The sequence below is a fragment of the Rhinatrema bivittatum genome, chromosome 7 (assembly GCF_901001135.1).
Source record: "Rhinatrema bivittatum chromosome 7, aRhiBiv1.1, whole genome shotgun sequence".
NCBI lineage: Eukaryota > Metazoa > Chordata > Amphibia > Gymnophiona > Rhinatrematidae > Rhinatrema > Rhinatrema bivittatum.
Window position 1 is genome coordinate 225,325,083 of NC_042621.1, and position 20,491 is coordinate 225,345,573.

Here is a 20,491-nt window from a genome sequence, read left to right on the forward strand (position 1 = left end):
AATTTTAAACATCTCTATCATATCCCCCCTCAGCCGTCTCTTCTCCAAGCTGAAAAGTCCTAACCTCTTTAGTCTTTCCTCATAGGGGAGCTGTTCCATTCCCCTTATCATTTTGGAAGCCCTTCTCTGTACCTTCTCCATTGCAATTATATCTTTTTTGAGATGCGGCGACCAGAATTGTACCCAGTATTCAAGGTGCGGTCTCACCATGGAGCGATACGGAGGCATTATGACATTTTCTGTATTATTCACCATTCCCTTTCTAATAATTCCCAACATTCTGTTTGCTTTTTTGACCGACGATTTCAATGTGTTATCCACTATGACGCCTAGATCTCTTTCTTGGGTTGTAGCACCTAATATGGAAACCAACATTGTGTAATTATAGCATGTTTTATTTTTCCCTATATGCATCACCTTGCACTTATCCACATTAAATTTCATCTGCCACTTGGATGCACAATTTTCCTGTCTCACAAGGTCTTCCTGAAATTTATCACAATCTGCTTGTGATTTAACTACTCTGAACAATTTTGTATCATCTGCAAATTTGATTATCTCACTCGTCGTATTTCTTTCCAGATCATTTATAAATATATTGAAAAGTAAGGGTCCCAATACAGATCCCTGAGGCACTCCACTGTCCACTCCCTTCCACTGAGAAAATTGTCCATTTAATCCTACTCTCTGTTTCCTGTCTTTTAGCCAGTTTGCAATCCACGAAAGGACATCGCCACCTATCCCATGACTTTTTACTTTTCCTAGAAGCCTCTCATGAGGAACTTTGTCAAACGCCTTCTGAAAATCCAAGTATACTACATCTACCGGTTCACCTTTATCCACGTGTTTATTAACTCCTTCAAAAAAGTGAAGCAGATTTGTGAGGCAAGACTTGCCCTGGGTAAAGCCATGCTGACTTTGTTCCATTAAACCATGTCTTTCTATATGTTCTGTGATTTTGATGTTTAGAACACTTTCCACTATTTTTCCTGGCACTGAAGTCAGGCTAACCGGTGGAAGTTTCCCAGATCGCCCCTGGAGCCCTTTTTAAATATTGGGGTTACATTTGCTATCCTCCATTCTTCAGGTACAATGGATGATTTTAATGATAGGTTACAAATTTTTACTAATAGGTCTGAAATTTCATTTTTTAGTTCCTTCAGAACTCTGGGGTGTATACCATCCGGTCCAGGTGATTTACTACTCTTCAATTTGTCAATCAGGCCTACCACATCTTCTAGGTTCACCGTGATTTGATTCAGTCCATCTGAATCATTACCCATGAAATCCTTCTCCATTACGGGTACCTCCCCAACATCCTCTTCAGTAAACACCGAAGCAAAGAAATCATTTAATCTTTCCGCGATGACCTTATCTTCTCTAAGTGCCCCTTTAACCCCTCGATCATCCAACGGTCCAACTGACTCCCTCACAGGCTTTCTGCTTCGGATATATTTAAAAAAGTTTTTTACTGTGAGTTTTTGCCTCTACAGCCAACTTCTTTTCAAATTCTCTCTTAGCCTGTCTTATCAATGTCTTACATTTAGCTTGAATCAATATACAATCATATACCTGTGTAAATTTCAAACACAAATTTTATTAACCATTTATAATTTAATTTCACATATATCTAAAATCTACTAACATTCATCACTCATACCACATTCATCCACAAGTTATAACATTGCACCTATCCCTAATACAATATTATACCTATTGCTAACATGTTAAAATACATACATATATTTCATATGTCAAATATTATACACCAATTGTAAACATTTCCCTTTATACATTCTCATCTCGATCAAGTGACTCCTTTCGTCTCCACCAGTCCACTAAGCCCACCAGACACCAACACCTCACTACCATGCCGACTCCCTCACCTAAATCCACTAAACTGGCCTCCACCAGTGCCCGTGCGCTCTCAGTAGCCGGGCCTGATCTCTGGAATACAATGCCCGTGGAGTTACGCCAGGAAGATTGCCTTAAAACTTTCAAACAAAATCTCAAGACTTGGCTCTTCACTAAAGCATATACCTAGGACCTCTCAGCACATTTCGCCCACACTCTACACCTCCTCAGCCCACCCCTCAGGAAATCACATAAAACACCATGCCATTTCTATTGTCCTTAATGTTATACTGTATTTTTTACCATAATGTATATAATTGTTAATATCTGTTATTATCATACTACTGTTAATTTTTGTTAATATTTACTATTTCAATCCTTTTTACTCTTCCCCCCTCCCACGCACAACTATTATTATTAAGTTACTAACTTTCGTTCTTTGTAAAACGCTTCCAAGCGTATGTTTTCCTGTTATACTGTAAACAGAGGTGATATCTCTGATGAACATCGGTATATAAAAAACTATAAATAAATAAATAAATAAATAAATAAATATGTACAAACAGCAGTTACCATCAGTGAAGATTTAATGTGACTTGGAGTGATGAAAGGTGAAAGAAGAGTAGATTTGTTCCATGTTCTACCTAGCTTGATTGCAGCTAGGTAGAGAGTGCATCAAGCACAGAGGCTCTCTCTTTCTTGCTCCCTCTCGACTCTCCACTCTCCCTCCTCCCTTTCCCCTCTCCCCTCCCGAAACGGGATTTGTGACAACACTCAGAAAAAGGGTGTAGTTATTTCCGGCATTAAATCCCACGATATTGTGCATTACATTACTGCACGCAACGTTAAACAGCCCTCATTTCCATTTTCTCCACCCAAACTCCTCCCACAGGAAACAGAGAGTAGGATTAAATGGTCTGTTTTCACAGTGGAAAAAGATAAGCAGTGGAGTGCCTCAGGGTTCTGTACTTGGACTAGTGCTTGTTAATATATTTATAAATGATCTGGAAAGGGGTATGAGTGAGGTCATCAAATTTGTGGATGACACAAAATTATGCAAAATAGTTAAGTCTCTCTCTCTTACTCTACTCCACTCCCCTCCCCTCTCCAAAATGGGATTTGCAATATTTAGCGCAAATCCCGTTTCGGGCACATTGCACAGCATAACGCCAGGAAAAAGGTGTAATTATTTCCGGCATTAAAACACGCGATAATGTGCATTATGCTATCACATGCAACATTAAACATCCCTCATTTTCATAAACTCTGCCCAAACTCCTCCCTTTTGACTAAAGTTTTGGAATTTGCATACATATCTCGCAATACGTTATTTATCACATGAGTTATAGCATTATTGCAGGCATTAGGGCCCTAATGCCTGTGATAAGGTCCTAATGCGATTTGATGAATGACCCCCCTTGGTTGGATATTCAGCAGTGCAGGCACACCACTGAATATCCGCCTATCTAAAAGTTAGCCAAATAAGTTTATCCCACTAATTTTAGGAAAGATCTCAGGAAGTCCTAAAATTATCTGGCTAAATTTTTAGCCGGCATTATCAGGGCTGGTCAAACCAGTGGGATTTTTAAATCCCGCTGTATTCCCATCTAAGTCCAAACTTAACCTGACAATTGCCTTAAATATCGACCCCTATATTTTAAGCATGCTAAACAGGCTTAATAGTACAAATAAAGCCCTCAAGAGTGAAAAAAAACACTACTACAGACTAGGGCGCCAGCCATCCATTACTCCTACCATGTGACACGGGCTGGCCAATGGCACGGATACCCTGTCACATGGTAAGGGCAAAGGGCCATCGGCGCCATTTTTATTAGTGGCAGCCGATGGCCCGAGAGCGGGAGATCGCTCCCGGGACCCCCACTGGATCACCAGGTAATTTTAAAACGTTTGGGGGGTTCGGGAGGGTGGGGGAAGCAAAGGGAGCAGTTTTAAAGGGTCGGAGTGGGTTTAGGGCTTGTTTATGTGTGCCGTTTTTCCCGCCCTCCCCCAAAACGATAAGAGAACCCCACGAACAATTTCGTGGGGTTTTCCTAACGTTTCGGGGAGCCCCCGATTTCTGACGACTTTGAAAATATCGTGCGATATTTTCAGTCATCAGAAATACGATTCACATCCCTACTACAGACAAATCAATCTCATTCTGCAAAAACAATATACTCCAATTAAAAAAGGGCACCAACTCTGCACCATGTTCTCCTGGTGCCTATTTGCTCATAAATAAATATGTAGTGCCATATGGTTTATAATCATTGGTCTGGATAGGAAGTAATTTCTGCAAGTTCCTGACTATATTTTTTAAGACAAGTTTTTAAAAAATGCAAATAAAACATGACCTTTTTAAAAAAATCTATCTTAATCAAGATAAGTAAAGTAGACAAACCACATATCTTAGGGACTGACAGCATATCATTCCATCTCCAGGTACTCACTAAAATCTAATTAATATGTGACATTTCTTCATTTAAATGCAGGTACATGCTGCTGAAGCACTGATGGTTCAAAGGTAGAATTCTCACCTGCTAAGCAGGAAGCCCAGGTTCAATTCCCGGCCAATGCAGCAGCAAGCCCTTTTAGGCTGTAGATGAGACTGCACTTTTTTGATTTTAAGTTCATCAGTCCCTAAGATAAATACTTTCCCTACTATGCTTTCCTCGATTAAGAATGATTTTTTGAAAAAGGACATGTTTTATTTGCATTTTTTTTAATTGTCTTACTTTCAAACGCTTTTTTATTGAGTATGAATGAGAATAAATACCAACAATGGTGGTACCAGTACAAAACAATGAGTGAAACAGGCAACAACGGGCAGTTATACCAACAAAGTGTCAAAAAGAACACTCATTTTGTATCCCCATAACAAAAACCTCCCCCACCCACACATCTCCCCTGCCTCCCCCTGCCCTCTCCTTTGAAACCCCAATTCCCCATGGCCTATAGGTCCGCAAAAAGATCCGACCTAGATAGATGACGAGCGATGTAGTATCCCCATCTCGCCAAGTCATTAATTGTTAAGTATCAAACCCTGGATCTTTGCGACAATGCTAGACTACAAGGTTCCCATGTTTGCAAGAACCTCTAGCGCTGCTGACAAAAGGATTTGGCCATCTCTTTGTTCATCGGAAGCATTTCGTGAAGGTGATTCCACCACATCCAATAAGAAGGAGGGTCAGAGGTCCTCCACTGAAGAAGTATGACCTTTTTCCCCCACATACAGGACCTTCAGTAACAATGTCCTTTGCCCCTTCCCTCTTACCAACAAGGCCGGAATAATCCCAAACAACACCAATTGTGGGGTCGCTTTCAGGGAAACATCCAAATATTGCTTACCTGTAACAGGTGTTCTCACAGGACAGCAGGATGTTAGTCTTCACATATGGGTGACATCACAGGATGCAGCCCAATCACGGAACATTTTTTCTAGAACTTTGACTGGCCCCTACTGGGCATGCCCAGCATGGCACTAACTCTGCAGCCAGCAGGGGTCCCCCTTCGTCTTGTTAAAAAGCTACAGGTAGTGCCGAAAAGAAAATAAGAAAACGTTACAAACCCAACACCGCGGGGGGCAGGCAGGTTACGTGAGGACTAACATCCTGCTGTCCTGTGAGAACACCTGTTACAGGTAAGTAACATTTGCTTTCTCACAGGACAAACAGGATGGTAGTCCTCACATATGGGTGAGTACCGAGCTGAGAATGTCCGAGTATGCACCAAATGTACCCAGGCATGCAAGGCATTAGGCTGGGATGAAATTTGGGCGAGGGCATCCTGAACCCCACCGGGCAGGTGGAAGGGTGTTGGTACGTCACGTTGTAAATAGGTTGCACAAGACAGACTGGCCGAAGATGGAATCTTGTCTTCCGGCTTTGTCTAAGCAATAATGGGCTGTAAAGGTATGGAGAGAACTCCTGGTGGCAGCCCTGCAAATGTCAGGAAGCGGCATCGAGCGTAGGTGTGCTACTGAAGTCGCCATGGCCCTCACAGAGTGTGCTTTAACACAGTCTTGAAGTGGAATGCCTGCTTGCTGATAGCAAAAAGAAATGCAGTCTGCTAACCAGGAGGAGAGAGTCTGTTTATCCACAGGCTGCCCCAATTTGAGAGGATGGAAAGCAAATGTTGCTTACCTGTAACAGGTATTTTTACAGGACAGCAGGATGTTAGTCCTCACATATGGGTGACATCATCAGGATGGAGCCCAATCACGGAACACTTTTGTCAAAGTTTCCAGAACTTTGACTGGCCCCTACTGGGTATGCCCAGCATGGCACTAACCCTGCAGCCAACAGGGGTCCCCCTTCAGTCTTATATGAAAGCTACAGGCAGTGCTGAAAAATAAAATAATTAAATGTTTCAAACCCAACACCGCGGGGTGGCGGGCGGGTTTCGTGACGACTAACATCCTGCTGTCTTGTGAGAACACCTGTTACAGGTAAGCAACATTTGCTTTCTAACAGGACAAGCAGGATGGTAGTCCTCACATATGGGTGAGTACCGAGCTGAGGATGTCCGAACATGCACCAAATGTACCCAACGGCGTGCAACAGGCACAACAACTGGGGTGGAATTTGGTAGAGGGCATCCTGAACCCCACCGGGCAGGTGGAAGGGTGTTGGTACGTCACTTTGGAAACAGGTTACGCAGGACAGACTGGCCGAAGATGGAATCCTGTCTTCCGGCTTTGTCCAAGCAATAGTGGGCTGCGAAAGAATGGAGGGAACTCCAGGTGGCAGCCCTACAAATGTCAGGAAGCGGCACCGATCGAAGGTTTGCTACTGAAGTCGCCATGGCCCTCACAGAATGTGCTTTAACACGGTCTTGAAAAGGAATGCCTGCTTGCTGATAGCAAAATGATATGCAGTCTGCCAACCAGGAGGAGAGAGTCTGCTTACCCACAGGTTGCCCTAATTTGTTGGTGTGGAACGAGACGAATAACTGAGTGCTCGTCCTGTGAGCAACTGTGCAGTCTAGATAAAAAGCTAGAGCCCGTTTGCAGTCAAGGGTATGCAGAGACTGTTCCCCTGGATTGGAATGGGGCCTGGGAAAGAAGATAGGTAGTATGATGTATTGATTAATGTGAAACTCTGAAACTACCTTAGGTAAAAACTTAGGGTGAGTGCAGAGTACCGCCCGGTCCTGCAGGAGTTTAGTGTAAGGCGGATAAGTAACTAGGGCCTGTAACTCACTAACTCTGCAAGCTGAGGTGATAGCCAAAAGGAAAATCACTTTCCATGTGAGATATTTTAGGTCACAGGAGTGAAGAGGCTCGAATGGTGGTTTCATGAGCCGACCAAGAACCAGGTTAAGGTCCCAAGAAGGGGCCGGAGGACGTAAAGGTGGCTTGATGTAAAGCAAGCCCTTCAAAAAGTGTGTTACGAGGGGTTGAACCGAAATAGGGACATCCCCGACACACTTATGGAAGGTGCACTGACATGCATTCTGATGGAAGATGTCTTAAGACCTGACTCTGACAAATGCCAGAGATAGTCCAAAAACCTTGGGATTGGACAGGAAAAGGGATCAAGGGACCAAGAGGTGCACCATGATGTGTACCTTTTCCATTTATAGGAGTAAGATTTTCTCGTGGAAGGCTTCTGTGAAGCAATCAAGACACGGGAAACTGGATTGGAAAGGTTAAGAGGTTGAAGGATTAACCTTTCAACATCCATGCCGTCAGAGACAAGGCCTGAAGATTGGGATGGCGCAGGCACCCGTTGTTCTGAGTTATCAGGAGCGGGTCCTTTCCCAAGGGAATGTGCCTGCGGATGGAAAGATCCTGGAGTATGGGAAACCACACTTGGCGTGGCCAGTGAGGTGCTATCAGGATCATGGTTCCCTTGTCCTGACGTAGCTTCACTAAGATCTTCGAGAGAAGAGGAAGTGGAGGGAATGCATAGAGTAGACCAGTTGCCCACGAGAGGGAGAATGCATCTCTGGGCTGAGAGCCTTTGCTGCGAATAAGAGAGCAGTATTTGTCCACTTTGTGGTTCTGAAGGGACGCAAAGAGATCTGTCTGAGGATATCCCCATTGTTGGAAGATTGAGGCCGCTACCGAGGGGTTGAGAGACCACTCGTGTGGTTGGAAGACTCGGCTTAGCTTGTCTGCCAGTACATTGTCCACTCCCAGCAAGTAGGTGGCCCTGAGGTACATCAAGTGGGATAGAGCTTCCGCCCAAATCTGCGCAGCTTCCTTACACAGAAGGAAGGAGCCTGTGCCTCCTTGCTTGTTGATGTACCACATGGTCACCTGGTTGTCCATCTGTCCATCTGAATCAGGATGACGTGATTTGATAGGCGATCCTGAAAAGCCCTGAGAGCATATTGCATTGCTCGAAGCTCCAGGAAATTTATTTGGTGTTTGGCTTCCTCTGGAGACCAAGACCCTTGTGTCTGCAAATCGTCCATGTGGGCTCCCCACCCGAGGTTGGAAGCATCAGTGGTGAGAATGACTTGAGCATCTGGTAATTGAAAGGGCAGTCCCCGGAGGAGTTTAAACTGATCTTGCCACCAGGCCAGAGACAGACGGAGTGGGTTGGTGATGTGGACAATGGTCGACAGAGGCTGAACAACTTGAATCCATTGTGACCTCAGGGTCCAATGCATGAGTCTCATGGCCAGGCGGGGCCATTGGAATAACATGGACTGAGGACGCCATGTGTCCCAGAAGGACAAGGAATTGGCGAGCTGTTGCTGTTTGCTAAGCCTGCAACTGGTAAGCTAGAGATATGAGTGTCAGCGCTCGTTGTTGCGGCAGAAAGGCTTTTGCCTGCAAGGTGTTCAAGACTGCCCCAATGAACGACAAGGTTTGAGATGGGACTAAAAAGGATTTTTTGTAATTGACGAGAAATCCTAGAGAAATTAGAGTACGTAGAGTCAAGTCGAGGGTCGACCGAGCAGCTTGCTGGGTTGGAGCCCTGATTAACCAGGCGTCTAGATAGGGGTAGACGTGAACACCTGCTTTCCTGAGGAAAGCTGCGACAACCACGAGTCATTTGGTAAATACTCGTGGTGCAGATGCTAGGCCGAACGGGAGCACTCGGTATTGATAGTGCTTGGGGCCTACTAAAAACCTCAGGTACTTGCGATGGGATGGATTTATCACAATGTGTGTGTATGCGTCCTGGAGGTCCAGAGAGCAGAGCCAGTCTCCTCTTCGTAGAAGAGGTAGAAGCAATCCTAAGGTTACCATCTTGAACTTTTCCCACTGGAGGTACTTGTTGAGAGCACGTAGGTCCAGAATTGGATGTACTCCTCCTGAATTTTGGGGATCAGAAAGTACCGGGAATAGAACCCTAGGTCTTGCTGCGAATGCGGAATGGGTTCTATTGCTCTTGACTGGAGAAGGAGGGAGACCTCTTGATCCACAAGAATGGAGAGTACGGTGGCAAGGCAAGAAAGTTCAGGTGGTAACCCTGAGCAATGGTTGCCAGTACCCATTGGTTGGTTGTGATTGACTGCCACATGTTGTGAAAGTGGCACAGTCGACCTCCCACTGGTATGCTTGGCGGAGGAATCTGGCTGCTGCTCTCCAAGCAGAAGTCAAAAACCGGAAGCAGGTCCTGGCTGGGGAGCTGCTTGTGGCTTTTGCTTTCGGGCTTGGCGAGGCTGAGGCTTTTGATAAGGTCTCGTAATACGGGACCTTGCTGGTGGTGGATAGGCCTTCCTTGGCCAGTGGAACGACTTCTTAGAGTCCTTCCTGAAGGGCTGTCTTAAGGAGAAGTCTGAAGGCATTGAGGAGAGCTGTTTAAGGTCTCATGATGGTCTTTTAATTCAGCCACCATTCGTTGGATCTGTTCACCAAACAGATTGTCTCCTACACATGGTAGGTTAGAAAGCCGGTCTTGTACTTCTGGGCGAAGGTCAGAAGATTTGAGCCAGGCCCACCGTCTTGCCGAAATGGCAGCTGCAGACACTCTAGTAGAGGTGTCAAATATGTCCTAAGATGTTCGAATCTCATGTTTTCCCGCCTCAAATCCTTTGTTGACAAGGGTTTGTAGCTGGTCTTGGAATTGTTCAGGGAGGGACTCAGAAAGGTCCTGTATCTGCTTGAAGATGACCCTATTATATTGGGTCATATAAAGCTGGTAAGCAGCAATTCGGGAGATGAGCATGGCCCCTTGGAACACTCTTCGACCAATGTTGTCTAGGAACATTTGTTCCTTAGCAGGTGGGGTAGATGAGTGAGGTTTCAACCTTTTTGCCCTCTTTTGAGCCGACTCTGCTACAACTGAATGGTGGTCGAGCTGGGATATTTGAAAACCTGGGGCTGATTGCACTAAGTAAGTAGTGTCAGCCTTTCTGTGTACTGGAGCAATTGATCCAGGGTTTTCCCAGTTCTTTTTGAGGAGATCCAGAAGAACTTGGTGAATGGGAATAGATGTAATCACCTTGGGGACATCCAGGAATTGGAGTAACTCCATCATCTGGTGCCTGTCATCCTGTTCCGTCTGAAGTTGAAAAGGAACCAACTCAGACATTTCCTTCACAAAATTTATGAAAGAGAGGTCCTCTGGAGGAGAACGCTTTCTACTTTCAGTGGGAGAAGGTGGTGAAGGTAAGTCATCGGTGTCTGTTGAAGTATCATCACCCCAAGTATCATAAGGATCAGCAGACTGACCTGTAGGACGAGAAGGAGGTTGAATACCTGAAGGCTCTGGGCGAGGCTCCGAGAAAATCGAAAGAATCCACGGGAGCACCGATGATGGCATGGAAGGTATCGGCGCCGGCATCGAAGGCATCGATGGCGCCGATGGACGTATCAGCACCGATGGCTGAATCGGTGGCGAGGAACAAATTGGCATCGATGGCTGAGGCAAAACTCCCGATGGAGGAATGCGGAACGGTGTTTCTCCTCCCGATGAAGCTGTCAACGGGGAGGGCACCGGAGCCATTGGAGACCCGGGATCCATCGGTGGAAGGGCGGCTATCAGCGCCTCCATCCGGGATAGTGCGGTGCCAGCGCTGCGGGAATCGGGTCGTTGACTGGTTCCACAGTCGGTGCTGGTGTCTGTGCCAGAGGAACCTTGAGACGTTGCATCGCCTTGTCGATGGCCTCCTGAACCAGCCGGTCCAGTTCTTCTTGGAAACCTGGAGCAAGCAGCTCAGGCTCCGGAGCAGAAGAGGGAGGCAGAGGCACAGTCGGAGGGACCACCTTTACAGGCGGAATCGTGACTCCCAAACCCCAAACGGATGAGGGTGGCCTCGATGACCCAGTCGCAGGAAGGGTCGGTGCCTTTCCTGGACGGGGCTTCTTCGAAGGTGGCTCGGTCGGTGGCAAGGTCGATGATTTCGCTACCTCGACGGTCCGAGTCTTACGATGTCTATGGCGATGTTTTTCCCTGCGATCCCCTCTATCTTGTGGGGCAGTAGAGGGTGTCGACGGCCATGAAGACATCGATGGTGGTCGGTCACCGGTCGGTGGTCGATGCTGGCGCGAAGTCGACGGTGCCAGTTCCGAAGACGTCAATGCGATGGACGGTGTCGGGGTCTGAGCACGGAAGAGGAGTTCCATCTTCTCCATTCTGGCCTTGCGACCCTTAGGTGTCATGAGAGCACATTTAGTGCAAGTCAGGACATCATCCTTACGGCCTAAACACATTACACAGACTCCATGGGGGTCTGTGATAGACATGGTGCGAGTACAGTCCGGGCACCGATGGAACCCCGACGCCATGGCCATAGAAAAATTTGAGCCGCAATGCGGTCGATGGCCAGTGGGCCACAAGGGCCAAACTCGACGGTAATCGATGGAAAACGGTCAAAAAACTTACCGGAGTACCGCGGCTAGAAAAAAGTTAGAGGAGGGACCCCTGTGAGGCAATTTAACTGTAGGTAATTCCGTAAGGAAAATTCCTGTCAGGAATCTCTTCAGAGCTCCTAAACCACGAGGCTACTGCTGAGCGGAAAAAAGAAGACTAAAGGGGGACCCCTGCTGGCTGCAGGGTTAGTGCCATGCTGGGCATGCCCAGTAGGAGCCAGTCAAAATTCTAAAAACTTTGACAAAAGGGTTCCGTGATTGGGCTCCATCCTGATGATGTCACCCATATGTGAGGACTACCACCCTGCTTGTCCTGTGAGAAAGAGACAAACAGTTGAGTGCTTTTTCTGTGGGCAGCAGTATGGTCTAGGTAGAACACTAGAGCCTGTTTGCAGTCAAGGGTATGCAGAACCTGCTCTCCTGGATTGGAATGGGGCCTGGGAAAAAAGGTAGGTAGTACAATGGATTGATTGAGATGAAACTCCGAAACTACCTTAGGTAAGAATTTAGGGTGAGTGCAGAGTACTGCCCGGTCCTGCAGAAGTTTAGTTTAAGGAAGATAGGTAACTAGAGCCTGTAATTCACTAACTCTGCGAGCGGAAGTGATTGCCAAAAGGAAAATCACTTTCCATGTGAGATATCGAAGGTCACAGGATTGAAGAGGCTCGAATGGTGGTTTCATGAGCCGACACAAAACTAGGTTGAGGTCCCAAGAAGGGGCCGGAGGACGCAGAAGAGGCTTGAGGTGAAGCAAGCCCTTCAAAAAACATGTTACAAGGGTTTGTTCTGATATGGGAACATCCCCAACACCTTTATGGAAGGTGGCTACTGCACTGACATGCATCCTGATGGAGGAAGTTTTTAGAAGTGACTCTGACAAGTGCCAGAGATAGTCCAGAAACTTCATGATTGGACAGGTAAAGGGGTCAAGGGATTGAGAAGAGCACCATGACGTGAACCTGGCCATCTTGTAAATCTGAAATGTGCTGCTCTGCGTCAGTAAAACACGTTTCAAATGTGGAAAGAGAGGCTGAAAGCTCCAACAGCTTAGAAGAAATTATAAGGAGCTCGGGCCGAATTGATTCCTGCATCACCACCTTAATTGCGGCCAAAGCCGCCATCTACAGAGGCTCAGGGGCCCGTTCGCCAGCATTGGCGTGCTGATCAGTAGGCCGGGCCTTGTCTTTGTCTTTTTCCTTACTTTTTTGCAAACGGGATGTCATCTCATCTCGCCGGAGGGTCCAAGTAGTATCCACAAGCAGGACTGGAGGTAGCAAACCGGCCTCAGCAACTTAATTGGTAGCGGATGGGGCTACACGCAGGATGGAGGGCTCCGAGAAGGGAGAGGGATGTATGCTCCCTTCACTGCATCACGTGATCTCCCCTAAATTGTCTTACAAAAATATAGTCAGGATCCTGCAGAACTTACATCCTATCCAGACCAATTTTTATAAACCATATTTATTTATTTATTTAGAACTTTTCTATACTGACATTCATAAAACATATCACATTGGTTTACATAGAACTCGGGTTACTTAACACAGAAGCAGAAAGCACAGTTACAATAAAACTAGAAGGTGGAAGGAGACAGAGAAAGGTAGAGATAAGAGGGATACCAGATAGGGGTAGAGGGTGAAAGGGTCTAGTGGTTTCATAGTACATAGGATTCATAATACAGAGGAATTTATACAGTGATTGTATAACAAGGAGGGTTATAAACAAGGCTGATACACAAGGCTAAAATGCCGAGGATTATATACAAGGAAAACATATATATAAAGAGAGGTTATGTAGCAGAGGGTGCTAAAAATAGCATCATCTACAATTCGGAGGGGAGAAGGAAAAAAAAAGGGGGGGCAGGGAGAAGGGGGAGTAAATGCGAAAAAATAGGGGGGTACTAGAGGAAGGCAGGGGAGGGCGAGCAGGTAACTAAAAAGGAGGGGGGAAGATGAAGAGGGGAGGCGGGGGAGGGGTGGATTACTGGGGTGAGAGTATGGCACTACATATTTATATATGAGCAAATAAGACACCAGGAGAGCACGGTGCAGGGTTGGTGCCCTTGTTTATGAGGTCTGTTTCATGCAAAGTATACTTTTTTGAAATAACAATAGGAGTATATTATTTTTGCAGAGTGAGATTGATTTGTCTGAAACAGGCTTAATATGCATGCTAAGCTATAGAACACAGGCCCTATATTGTTAGTTTTGTTTTCTTCTCTACTACTTTGATCCATGAACCATCCAAAATATCTCACACATCTCACTCAGAGAGTACAGAAACACAGGAAAAAATGGTATACAGTGGGCTCTGGTAGAACAAGAAATGTGACAAATAGTCACCTAATTTCCCCAACTTTACAGCAGCCTAAGCATCAACCCCCCACTTCCACAGAGGGAGGGATTTATACTCGACCTAGTGCTCACAATGGGGATATAATGTCTCTAATGTCCAGGTGGATGCCCACCTCAGCACTAGTGATCATCAAACGGTATGATTTGATATAACAAATAAGATACAGAGAAGTCACAGGAAGACCTGAGTTTTAAATTTCAAAACTACAGACTTTGTTGAAATGGGGAAGTACCTGAAAGCAGAACTAGAAGACTGGGAGAAAATGAGAGAGGTGGAACAACAGTGGGCCAAAATAAAAGGAGCAACAAATCTATATGCTAGAAACTTAAACAAAAGTAAGAGAAATAAGAAACCAATCTGGTTTTCAAAGGAGGTAGCTGATAAAATAAAAGTAAAAACAACAGCATTCAAGAAATATAAAGAATTCCAAAAAGAAGAACACAGCGAAGAATATCTGGTGAAACTGAGGGAGATGAAGAAAGAAATCAAGAAAGCAAAAAAATCAGGCGGAAGAAAGGATTGCCAAAGAGGTAAAGCAAGGTGACAAAACATTTTTCAGATATATCAGAGAAACGAAAAAGGTCCAAAGTGGTATAGTGAAATTAAAAGGAGACAAAGATCAATGGGGGGAGAGCAACAAAGAAATGGATGAAATATTAAACAATTACTTTAGTTCGGTGTTCACTAAAGAAGACCATGGAGAAGGCCTAACGCTAGTTGACAAGACTGGTTGGGGGAGGATTAGACGAAAATCCATTTACAGAAGAGAATGTATGGGAAGAACTAGGAAAACTGAAAATGGACAAAGACATGGGACCAAGATGAGGTACATCCCAGGATACTGAAGGAGCTCAGAGATGTGCTAGCGGGTCCGCTGAAGTACCTGTGCAATAGATCTCTGGAAACAGGAGTGGTGCGACAAGATTGGAGAAGAGCAGTGGTGGTCCTGCTTCACAAGAGTGGGAGCAGAGAGGAGGCTGGAAACTACAGGCCGGTTAGTCTCACACCTCAGTGGTGGGAAAATTAATGGATATCCTGCTGAAAGAAAGGATAGTGAACTATCTACAATCCAGTGGGTTGCTCGACCCGAGGCAACATGGATTCACCAGGGGAAGGTCCTGTCAGACAAACCTGATTGATTTTTTGATTGGGTGACTAAAGAATTGGATCAAGGAAGAGAGCTTGATATGATCTATTTGTATTTCAGCAAAGCTTTTGATATAGTCTCACACAAGAGGCTTATGAATAAAATGAGAAGCTTGGGAGTGAGCGCCAAGATGTTGGAGTGGATTACAAACTGGTTGATGGATAGAAGGCAGCGTGTGATGGTAAATGGAACCTACTCTGAAGAGAGAACAGTGTTAAGCAGTGTGCCACAAGGATTGGTGTTGGGACTGGTTCTTTTCAATATCTTTGTGAGCGACATTGCAGAAGGGATAGAAGGTAAAGTTTGTCTATTTGCAAATGATACTAAGATCTGCAACAGAGTGGACACGCCGGAAGTAGTAGAGAGAATGAGACGTGATTTGAAGAAGCTTGAACAGTGGTTGAAGATATGGCAGCTGGGATTCAATGCCAAGAAGTGCAGAGTCATGCATCTGGGGTGTGGTAATCCAAAAAGCTCTATGTGATGGGGGGCGAAGGGCTGCTGTGCACGGAGCACGAGAGGGACTTTAGAGTGATAGTGTCTAGTGATCTGAAGACAGCAAAGCAATGTGACAAGGTGACAGCTAAAGCCAGAAGAATGCTGGGCTGCATAGAGAAAGGAATAACGACTAAGAAAAAGGAGGTGATAATGCCCTTGTACAAGTGTTCAGTTCCAAAGACCGTATCTCAAAAGGGACATTGACAGGATGGAGGCGGTCCAGAGAAGAGCAACAAAAATGGTGGTGGTGGGGGTGGGGGTCTCCATCAAATGACTTATGAGGAGAGGTTGAAAGACCTATATATCTATACCCTGGAAGAGAGGAGGTGCAGGGGAGATATGATACAGACCTTCAGATACCTGAAAGGTTTTAATGATGCACAATCAACAAACCATCTCCATTTGAAAGAAATTAGTAGAACTAGGGGTCACAAAATGAAACTCCAGGGAGGAAGACTCAGAACCAACATCAGGAAATATTTCTTCACGGACAGGGCGGTGGATTCCTTGAATGCCCTTCCGGAGGTGGTGAAGACAAAAACAGTGAAAGATTTCAAAGGGGCATAGGATAAACACTGTGGATCCCTAAGGACTAAAGGATGAAATGAAGAAAAAAGTGCATGGGGGTAACTTGCTGGTATGGCGGTTACTACCCTTAACCAATAACCCTGATACTTTTGATGCTCCATAAGCTTGCTGGGCAGATTGGATGGACCGTTTGGTCCTTTTCTGCCATCATTTCTATGTTTCTATGTATGTCTATGATCCCAGAGGCTAAGATATTTTTCAAACCACATCTTACCTGTGCTTTTGTCAGCACTGCACATAAGTAAAGAGGGCAATTTTTAAAACAATTTAAGCAGGTAAAAAGTTCTACCTGCATTCATTGCTTGTCTGAAAACTGCCTTCCTTCAATGTGGCTAGAAGTCCACGTGTTATTCGCCACATTGAACATGGTGTTTATTTTTACCTTGAGGGAGGAAAAGGACACACATTCATGACATTTTCAAATCTCCATGCATACTCTTCCAGCAAATATCTACTTGCAGAAAGAGTAGATGCAAGTATTTTTAAACGCAGCAAATTTCAGAGCAAAAGTATATGCATACATTAGCTATGAAAACTGGTGGAAAATCCATGGGTAAAAAGTATGTGTGATCTTTGTTCCAATGCTGGCAGTTTGAAATTACCCCGTAGTCACTTTATTTCTTTTTTTACTCATTCTAATATGCATGATATGTATCAGCTAATGATCCTTATCAGGGTACCAGCAGCTCTCAGTCAGTGCTTTTTATTGTCTGACCTTCCTAGCAATTTGTTTTCTTCTTCTCTCTCTTCCAACATTCAGCCCCTCTGCACCACAAGCAACTTGCAGAAGATGCAAACTGTGGTACACAATGCTGAATGAAAGCCACTGGAACCCTTCTGGATCTCTTAGCTGGTATGGGACAGCATTTTTTAAATATTTATTCACAGCTCTATTTTAAAATTTTATGACATAAGGCATAGGAGGAGACACCTTATATCTAGTAAAAGGACTGAAAATTAAGTCTGTATTTGCTCTCACCTGTTTCATTGCAGTTTCTCCTATTCTGTCTGAATGCTTTCGAATACTCTCTAAAAAGTCCTTGAGATCTGACATGGATATTTCCTTTATCTCTTCTCGCAATTTAGGGAGATTCTCTACCATTATCTGGCAAAAACGATATTGGCCAACCTTGGGAAGGTAAATATTTTCTAGTTGGTCCATAGTTTTTAGAGCAGAATAGTATCTGGGAAAAAAAGAAAGCAAAAAATGATGCGTTATTTATTTATTTGTTTTTATATACCAACGTTCATAGGAAACATCACATCAGTTTACAGCATAAGTCAAATACACAATTAAAACACAAATAGAATACAATATTATAATCATAAAATACCTAAAATTCATACTAAAACATGTAAATCACAATAAAAGTACAACAAAAGTATTTATAAAATCATAAAACAAAATGTATGATGTCTATGATTAGAATTAAGAAAATGGTTGTTGAAAGAGCCAGGTGCTATATAATATACTGTATATACAATTCAAAGCTAACTTTTTTTTATATTAGTGCTGAACATCTCAGCCAGCAAACAGAAGGCATGCTTGTATACAGTATATCTATTTATGGACTTGCATTAAGAAATAATGCAGATCATTTTCCAGAAGCCCAGTCAGTAAAAGATTCAATTTTCCTAGTTAATATTTCAAAGAGTTATTTTTAAAGATATAGAAAGGGAAAACACCCTTCAAAAAACTACATTTTCTATAATTTAGCATTTTCACATCACAGACATATTTAATTGTGCACTTATCTTTCCAATAAAGGAAAATCAGTATCAAGATACATTAAAAAACCTCACAGTGACAAATTAAAAAAGCAAGCATCATCACTCTTTAGAGCTATTAATTTCATATAATGTAAATGCCATTCCATTGTTTTCTTCTTATAATGAAGTAGATATTCAAAAGCCGTTTAAAACGGATAACTTAAAGATTATCTGTCTAAATGCCAAAACTAGCATATTCAGCCATTTATCTGATTAAATTATAGCCAGATAAGTAGTTATTCATCTATAACTTAGCCTTATAAACAAAATAAGGGCATTCCAGGGAGGGATTGAATTATCTGGTTAACATAGCTAAATATAGAGTATATCCGGCTATGTCAGCTGAATACCTTTAGACCTGTTTCAGAGGTTGCTTACAGTTATCAGGCCTTGTGTAAGTTTCTATTTAACCGGATATCTTCAAAGATATCCGGATAAATAGCACTGTCAATGTCACAAAAAAAAAAAAACATCAATGGGCCCATGGCCCCGAATGTGAGCCTTCCCCACTTATATATAAACAGCCCTGTTGGGCCCAGTGCCCCTCAGCCCCAAAACATGACCAAATCCTCTCCCCCCCACCCCACCCCACCCCTATGGCAACCTTTCTCTGGTTTGAATAAAAATTTTCCAATCTGTCCTGCCCTGGACTTTCATCCTCTCCCCCAACAGCAACACACAAAAACAGGCTCACCCCTCTCCCTCCAGTCCTCCACCCCATTCCCCTGATGGCCAAAACCTATCCTTGCCGGAAGCAAAAGTATTTATTCACCCACTCCTGGCAGCTCCCGTATTGCTTCTGATAAGCGGCACTGGAAGCTTAAATTTACCATTGAAGATATCTGACCAACCAAGGCCAGATACTTTAACCACCTAACTGAGCCATTTATGTTTTATAGTTAGCCAGCTACATGTAGCTAGATAACTTTAAGAAAGTATATTCAGCAGGACGTTTATCCAACTGAACATACAAGACAAGTCATCTGGCTCACTTTAGCCGGATAACTTGTCACTAAACGGCCTAATGAATTTTGGCCTCAATCTTTCTAATTATTTTAAAAAAAAAATTATCTAATCTAATCAAAGCTTTTATATACTGCAGCTTCTAATCCACCAAAGGACCATCCAATGTGGTTTGCAAACAGCACAAAATGCATCATTAAAAACAAAATACAAAAACATTGTATATACTAATTAATCCAGTCAAAATGCATAATAAATAATATATAATAAAATATGTATTACTACAATACAATCCTGGCCTAGCAGCAAGATTTCAACCCACTGTCACTGGGAAAACCACTGCTATCCTTATAATCTAAAAATAATTAAACTGATAAAAAATAAGGGCAGAAAATACTATATGGCCTATCTAGACTGCCCATCTATATAATCCCTACCACTCCTTCAGAGATCCCCTGTGCTTGTCCCATGCTTTCTTGAATTCAGATACTGTCCTCGTCTCCACTACCTCCACTGGAAGGCTGTTCCATGCATCCACCTTTCCTTCTATAAAGAAATACTTCCTTAAAATACTCATGAGTCTACCCTCTTTCAACCTCAACCTATGACCTCCATTCCAATGAAAGAGACCCACTTCTTGTGCATTGATACCTTGGAGGTATTTAAATGTCTCAATTATAAATCCCCTATCCCTATGATATTCATATTTAGATTTTTAAGGCTGTCCCCATGGGCTTTAAAATGAAGCTGAAGCAAGTAGTTCAATTACACTCTGATCCAAAAAAACAACTATTGAGAATCCCAATCTTTCTAAACTGCACCCTTTGTGGAAAAGATCTCTCCCAACTTTGTGGCTGAGGACTATAGAATGTAGTTGTGATCTTGAGGCAACAACATCTTCAGGTGTTGTCTCAAAGTGCACATTCTGATACCCTCCACCCTACTGGGTTTCCCACCAAGGAAAGAGGTCCATAACCCACCCAGTAAAGTCTCCTAGGGGAAGCAGGGATTAAGGACTTGACTCGCCTTTTGAGTGGAATTAGATAAACAATTTTATTTAAAGCATTAATATTCTTTGCTAGCAAATATTTATTTAGGTTACACACAATAAGTTTCATAGCAAATATTTACAATAGCAAGCTAAATTTTCTCACTTTTTTTTCTATTGCCTAGGACTTTAGAAACTGTAGATTACAATAGACTCAAGCTTTCACAGATACATTTCAGATAAGGGTCCCTTTCTTTTAAAAGGTGGCTTTCTATTTGCTTTTTCTATTTAACTGTTGTGTAAACCAAAGGATTGATTATTTGTGTTCTGCTTTTGTCTCCTCCGATGGACAAAAACTTTCTTACCCTGACTTCCCTTATTCAGGTTTTTTTTTTTTTTTTTTTAAATAAGTCCAGACTACAACTTCTATTTTTTTAAATAATGCAGTTTCTGGTCTCAGAAATTTCCTAAGTGTAATTCATATACTCGTTTTAAAAATTAATTTTTCCCTGTAAAAAACTCAATTTCCTTCCATACCTGCATGGCTTTTTAGGTT

General features: G+C 43.5%; 1 protein-coding gene across 11 annotated transcripts in view; it reads right to left on the reverse strand.

Moving 5' to 3' along the window:
• The window catches only part of EXOC6 (exocyst complex component 6), a 734,347-nt gene that overhangs the window by 455,725 nt on the left and 258,131 nt on the right, over positions 1-20,491 (reverse strand). For all 11 annotated transcript variants that reach the window (XM_029609912.1, XM_029609910.1, XM_029609905.1 and 8 more), the window contains one exon: positions 17,194-17,398. In XM_029609912.1, coding sequence (XP_029465772.1) covers positions 17,194-17,398 — 205 coding nt within the window. The remainder of the gene's footprint in view (positions 1-17,193; positions 17,399-20,491) is intronic.